The following is a 7,246-nucleotide window of genomic DNA, read 5'->3' on the forward strand; positions in this document are numbered from 1 at the left end:
AGAACAAGAACAAATACCTTGATCTCGCTCTGTCGAATTCAAACAACTGCAACCGTTTGCGGTTCTCCATCTCGATCGGCTTTGTATGTGTCACAGTGAAATACTTGAAATACTTGAACAAACACTTGTAAGCCTACCATCATTACTTCTATTTTCAAATCAAGATACGTACTTAAGTGGGAATATTAAATATTATTAGCGATAATATTTTTTTTCAAATAACTGAGCTAATACTAAATATCATGAAAAATTGAGCTACTATTGCTATTCAATTTCGAAAATAGTACAATTTACTATCGAAAATATCACTTGATATTTGGTTACCATCAGTTGTCGCAGAACCAAAATCTGGTCCAGATCGTAAGGCCAAACTGATTCGAATGGTGTTCATGGCATATACTTCATGCCATAGATAAGCTGATCCAAATCGTTTGATTTCGTTTCCCGGAGTTTACGCTTGCAGATGGCTTGTATGTTTGGCCAATGAGCTGGTTGCACAATACATGAAAACCGGTACATGTACGAGCTAGTTCGAAATACAGTACTGTATATCACAGTACACGCTGGCGTATAACCTCACTGCACTGTATAAAAAATTGCAATACCTTACGGTCAGGTTTCTGGGAGCACGGCACATTACAGAACAGTAAGTTGGTATTATCTCATGCTGACGTGTGTACATCTGAAAGAATGGGAGCGCCAAGAATCTACTCAGCATTATTGAAGCATCGTCGTGAAACCGTTATAGTTCGCGACGAGCGATAAACTTCTTCAACAGTCATTCAGTAATGTCCCGCGTTGACCATAAATGTAAAGACATGTACGACTTTGTGGCATTACCCTTTATACATTTTCGCAGGTTTGCACTACTCTTGCCTAATTCATTTTTTTTAGACAAATCACTGGTTCGCATTGATTTATGGTACTCCTGTGATCGAGCAATTCTGTCAATTCAAATACCGTAAACATTAAAAATCATCGAGCGAAAGAGGCACACGAAACCTTGTTTCATTTTAGAAACTACCACGCTTCCCACCCTCCGCCTACGATGCGCTTAAGCCTTTTCCTCGTGCTTGTTGTCGGTTTTGGTGCAGCCTGCCTCAATTTTGCCGACGCTGAGAAACAAGTCACAATCACACAGCTCGACGACGCTGTGGATGATGTTGCTACGAAAATTAAATCGAATTCTGGCAAGCTCAGAGGTGGGACCAGTGCTGCAGCGAAAGGAGATGCCAAGCTTAAAGAAGCCGCAACAATTGCGACTTCTTCTATAAAGAACTGGGACGATGCGATCGGCAAAATGAAATCCGGCGCGAAGCTGAAGCCATTGGAAACAGCTTCGGGCAAATGGAAAGGCGACTTCGACAAGCTGAAGGCGTCAGGCCAGCTCAAAGACCTTGATGAGAAGCAGGCTGCGAAGCTCACGGAGGATGTTGCACAGGAGGTCGTGAAGAACCCGTCCAAGGGGCGTAGATTCAAGAAGGCTCTCGAAATTGCGTTTGGAGTAGGTGTGACATCGCTTATTGCTGTAGGCCTCAACGTGATGGCTTCGTAGTCCACGTAAGCGCTTAAACGTGGAGTGAGGCGAATCTAACTGCCCGTGCTGGTTGGTCGGAGTAGTTTACTAACAATGTTAACGACAGCAATCGAGCTTGAGGCACAACAAACATTTACGCCTGGTGGCAAACGACCACAAGTGTCGATCGTTTTAGGCAAGATTTATGTCGTACTGAAGCTCGGTTTATTTGACCGTATATGTCGATACGGAAACCTCGATTCATTTAAAATAAAAGGTTTTTTTTTCTTACCAAAACAAGTGAAAATAACCAAAATTATTTATCGACCAAACCCTGTACTATTTAATCACCTGTCGTATTCTCTTGTACAGTTCATATCGCTTTTGATCAATTTTCAGACCCGTTTTGATTTTACCATTTTGAACTACGAATTGTTCATTTTGAAGGTGAAAAGGTGTAGCTTACAGCATGGTGTACTAGGGCGGACGACATTGCCAACATTCAGGAGGTCTATCGCTTCATATTAGTGATTTTAGGTACAATTATTGAACATGGGATGTCAAATGCTTTTTTAGGAAAAACATTTCTTCTTCGTCGGCGCGTCAAATCGTTTAAGACAGGGCGGCTTATACGTGAAAAAGAAGACGAACGCGCCGTATTGTAAATAAAGAAGTGAAAGCGAAGAAGAAGGTATTTTACTGCTTCGGCGTGGCTGTAGCGTCTCGAGTGATACACTCCTGGACACAATTAATCGGCCACCTCGTAGAAGAGGTCGGTCCTAGTTGGCTGCGTCGATGTTGCTTGGGAGCATCTGGTCACGTCTGATTGAACGGATGTTGATTTCCTGCACTGTTGGTAGAACTTCAGATGAGTTACTCCAGAGACGGCAACTGCAGCGATCTTGTCCTCTTGTTGCACCTTGGTGGAGCACACTGCCTCGAACTTCCAGCAGTAGCACAGTCGCTCAAAGCCACCAGCTCCCAGGCCAGTCTCCTTCATTCGATGCAGCTTCAAGTCGATATTCTAAGGTCCGACGACAACCGATCGCCATTTCTCGACCAGCGAGGCTTGGGGAGTGTCGGAGCGTGCTACTCTGTAAGCACAGTGCGGCACATGCATTGCAACTGGATACGCGTTATCTTGACGTACTACGGTATCTGCGTCATCAGTCTAGTGCAGCTCGTAGTTCAGCTTCAAGGAGGTCAGAAATTGGACATGCAGCTCGAGGGCTGCAAGAAGGAAGCGGCCGCTCAACGGCATTTGCATAGCTCTCAATTCTACTCACTTCTCATTTCTCCGGGTTTGACTCACATACCAAGTTCCTATCGATCCAAAAGGTTATGAGAGCCAACGCCAACACCACAACCGCCTTCACGACCAAGCTTTGCAAGTTCGCCGGAACGGGGTACCGCGTCTGGGCGCGGCAGCTCCAGCTGTATCTGAAAGTGAAGGATGTGTGGGGTGCTGTGTTGAAGCCGGCACCAACATCGCTGCAACTCGAGAATGAGCAGACCGGCCAAGCTGATCGTCCGTTACAGCTGAGGGAGCGACCGCTAGATCAGCTGCTATTGCAGCAGAAACTCGCCACGACCATTATTCTGTCGGCGCTGACTGAGGATCAAGCCGCGTTGGTTGCGGACTTACCGCATCCGCAGGCCATGCTGAAAGCGCTGCAGAAGACGTATCGCCATGTGTGCGACACGACAGTCGGGTCACTTAAGCGACAGTATCTGGCTCTCTACGTCGATGTCGGTGGTGACATGGTGGAGCACATCAGGCTAACCCGCTTGATGTTGGCAGAATTGAAGTGCTATAAGATATCCCTCAGTGATTCTGAGAAGAAGAGTAATTTTCTACAAAGCCTTGGGCCCGACTGGAATGGCTACATAGGCTCGCTGGAGACATGCACTACGATCGATGAGCTTCTGATTAAAGTTGCCGCCGAGGCAAGGCACCGTGCGACTCGAACACAACGTGGAAAGCGGAGTGGTGCCCCAGCAGTGCGTGGCGGTAGTGCCTTTACGGCGGCCACGCACGGGAAGTCAGGTGTGAAGAAGGGTAAATGCTTCAACTGTGGGAAGCGTGGTCACTTCAAGAATGAATGCAAGTCGAAGAAGCGACTCATCGGTGCATATGGCGGTCGGAACAACAGCCAAGGCTGCAGTGGTGGCGAAGAGAGCGGTTTTGTATTTTATGTGAGCTCTGTCTCGGACTCACTGGGAGCCGACTGGATAATTGACTCTGGCGTATCCAGTCACATGACGGGCGCGCGTGTACTACTGTCTGGTCCGAGTAAGATGGACGCGAACGTTGTCATTACGACGGCTAATGGGATGAAGCTTCATGCGACGCATCGGGGGAAAGCGGACTTGCTATTGGCTACTGACGGAATGTGCACTTTGGATCACGTACTGTTTGTGCCTGGGCTGCAACGCAATCTCGTCAGTCTTAGTAAGGTCGGAGCTGCAGGGCTTACGGCCACGTTTGATCATGAGCGATGCGTGATTACGAGCGGTAAGTCCAAGCTGGTAGCAACTCGACGAAGCAGTGGCCTGTATGTTGTGGAGGTGCCCAGTACCATCCGTAATGCTGAAGCGGCATACGTGTCTGGCTATCGGCTGAGCGACTTATCCCTCTGGCACGCCAGGCTTGGACATTTGAGCGTTCGAGACTTGATTAAAGTGCTGAAAGACGGTGGTGTGACAACGCGCGACAAGCAACTGCGTCCCTGTGAGGCTTGCGCAGCTGGGAAATTAGCCAGTCTACCTTTCTTATCGAAGAAACCACGAAAACTTAAGCGCGGACAAGTCCTGATCGCAATCGAATATGTGGGGCCAATGGAAACGACATCGCGTGATGGTTATACCGGCTTGGTAAGTATGATGATCGAGCCCTATCACTTAGCTGCGGTTTTTCCAGTCAAAGAAAAAAGCTCAGCTACGCAGCTGCGAGTACTCCGTGAGTGCATTGCAAACTTGAAGGTTGCAGTCCCGAAGGCAAAAGTGTCTGTACTGAAGAGCGACAACGCTGCTGAGTACTTTCCAGATTGACAATATACCAGCTCCATGTCCGCCGTTCGCTTGAGATAACCCAGCACACGACCAACTGCAGCTTGCACTGTGCGTGTTGTAAGCTCCGTTTCTTGAGCGATGAGACGAACGGCTGTGGCAAGATCAGGACGACTCACTGTCGATGCATATAGTAGCGATCCCACAACAGGACGAAATGATTCACCAATTATCTCCATATATCGATCACTTGGTGCTGGAAGTCGATGTTCATCGGGGTGCGAGGCTGCATTTGACCATAGCTGTTGTCAAGTCGCTTGATCATCATGCCGGCATACTTCAGCTGTGCAATTGACGGTATGTGGCCGTTCTTGCTCCATGACATCTCCATACCAACGAAGCTGCTAGAGGCATCACACTTGCTGATCGCGAATCGACGAGCAATATTCACTTGAAAGTCAGTCAGTTCTGTAGTCACATTACAGAAGATGAGCATGTCGTCTACATATAGGAGAACGACCATAATGCTGTTAGCGCTGCGCTTAACAAGAACGCAGGTGTCGGATTGGCACTGCACGAAACCACACTCGCACAAGAACTTAGTCACGGTCTCGTACCAAGGTCGCGACGCCTGCTTCAACCCGTATAGAGCTTTACGTGATATCCATACCTTGTCATCACCATTTTCAATCGGGGGGGGGGGGGGGGACAAAGACCTCTTCTGACAGGCTGCTGCTCAAGAATACCGTTTGCACATCAAGTTAAAGATGATCCCAGCCGAGTTGAACAGCCAAAGCCAGAATGGCTCGGATTGAGTCATGACGAACGACGGGGCTGAAGGTCTCTGTATAGTCCACCCCACAGTGCTGCGTGAATCCTTTGGCTACTAACCGGGCTTTGTACTTGTCCATGGATCCGTTTGCGAGAGTCTTACGACGAAATACCCACTTGGTTTGCAAAGGACGTACGTTCGCTGGAGGAAACATTTCTTCGTAGGTGCCATTGCGTCTCAAACTGTCCATCTCTGCGCTGATAGCTTGGCGCCACAGCTCCGCATCCGGACGAGACATGGCTTCTTGCAGCGTGAGTAGGTCTTGGAGCTCACTCACCAATGTCATTTCCTCCGCGCTGTGCGACTCCTCAAATTCGAGTCTGCGAACATTTCTTTTTCTTGATACGAGTGCTGCGGTGAGGAACTTGCTTGTCCATGCGGGGGTCAATGATGTGCTGCCTCTGTTCTTCTCCGGCGGCCGATGTATCATGTTCGGCAGGTTCCATTTCCACGTCTTCTTGTACTGTATCCAGCCCAACCGGCACAGTCTCACTGGTTGGCTCAGGCTGTGTCGCTGCTGGCAGCTCTCCCTCTAGTGTCACTAACTTGTTTTTGGGGACTTGAGACTCGAAGAAGACTGCCGTAAGTGATACGACGACCGCCTCGTCCACTCAGCACCCAGAAGCGATACCCACCGCTTTTCTCGTAGCCGATATAGACTCCTTTCGCCGTCTTGGCATCCAGCTTCTGCCGCTGCAATTTGGGAAGCAGCACTTCAGCATCACAGCCAAAGACTCGCAGCTTGCTCAGCACTGGCACACGCTCCGTCTGTGCTACGATAGCTGTCGCCCCAGCTAGTACCTTAGTCGGGCAGCGAGTTCGAATGTACGCTGCGGCCAAAACCGCGTCGCTCCAGAAGCGCTTTTCCATCCTAGCTGCCTGAAGCAAGGATCGCGCCATTTCGATGACAACACGGTTGCTCCGCTCAACTTTGCCGTTCTGCTGCGGGGCGTATGGGGTGCTGAACTCTTGCGCAGTCCGGTTCTCGTTGCAGAACTTGGCTATTTCCCCACCAACAGGGCTGCAGCTCGAAGTGTACTGCGATGCTGCCTTTGCATGCGAGAAGGAACGGAAGTCGTCCTCTGGCTTCGTTGTGGTTTTGAATGGGTGCTGCATTGCGTGGGGGTCAAAGAAACAACCAATCGTCACTCTGTCGACTACTGAATCTGAGTACGTGGCTCTGGCGTACGGTATCAAGGAGTGCATTGGGCTCAAACCGTTGCTGCTCGAGCTGGGGCTCGATGTTGGCAAGCTAATCGTCCACGAGGACAATCAAGCGGCTCAACATGTTGCAAAAGGAAAAGGTGTCTCGCAGCACTCGCGTCACATTGATCTGCACATTGATCTCTCGCAGCGCTCGCGTCACATTGATCTGCGTTACCACTGGGTGCGTGAGCAAGTACAGCGCAGGATCATCCAGATACGCTATTGTGCAACGGCGGCCATGGTGGCAGACTTGCTTACAAAGCTCCTGACTTAAGCCAAGTTCAACACGTTCATCACGACGCGGCTTGGCATGGGCCGAGTGGGAGTGTCGGAGCGTGCTACTCTGTAAGCACAGTGCGGCACATTCAGTGCAACTGAATACGCGTCATCTTGACGTACTACGGTATCTGTGTCATCGGTCTAGTGCAACTCGTAGTTCAGCTTCAAGGAGGTCAGGCATTAAACATGAAGCTTGAGGGCTGCACACAGGAAGCGGCCGCCCAACGGCTTTTGCATAACTCTCAATTCTACTCACTTCTCATTTCTCCGGGTTCGACTCACATACCAGGTTCCTATCTATCCAAAAGGAAGCTCTTGGATCACTTTGAAGAGCAGTAGCGACATCCTTGTCATGAACACGACGTAGACGCTTGTATCGTCTGGTCCGTGGAGAAGTATCGTCT

General features: G+C 49.4%; 2 protein-coding genes across 2 annotated transcripts; both read left to right on the forward strand.

Annotated features, from left to right (window-relative positions):
* Positions 1 to 1,048: 1,048 nt before the first annotated feature.
* Positions 1,049 to 1,555, forward strand: PITG_19944 (uncharacterized protein; the record flags this gene model as incomplete). The annotated part of the gene is made up of 1 exon (XM_002895691.1): positions 1,049 to 1,555. One exon carries the CDS (start codon positions 1,049 to 1,051, stop codon positions 1,553 to 1,555), a length of 507 nt encoding a protein of 168 aa, XP_002895737.1.
* Positions 1,556 to 6,400: 4,845 nt separating this feature from the next.
* PITG_19945 (uncharacterized protein) lies at positions 6,401 to 6,912 on the forward strand (the record flags this gene model as incomplete). Its single annotated transcript, XM_002895692.1, has 5 exons — positions 6,401 to 6,434; positions 6,490 to 6,509; positions 6,556 to 6,663; positions 6,712 to 6,787; positions 6,839 to 6,912. 5 exons carry the CDS (start codon positions 6,401 to 6,403, stop codon positions 6,910 to 6,912), a joined length of 312 nt encoding a protein of 103 aa, XP_002895738.1.
* Between the last annotated feature and the right edge of the window lie 334 nt (positions 6,913 to 7,246).

The sequence above is a fragment of the Phytophthora infestans genome, genomic scaffold (genome assembly GCF_000142945.1).
Source record: "Phytophthora infestans T30-4 supercont1.140 genomic scaffold, whole genome shotgun sequence".
Classification (NCBI taxonomy): Eukaryota; Oomycota; class Peronosporomycetes; order Peronosporales; family Peronosporaceae; genus Phytophthora; species Phytophthora infestans.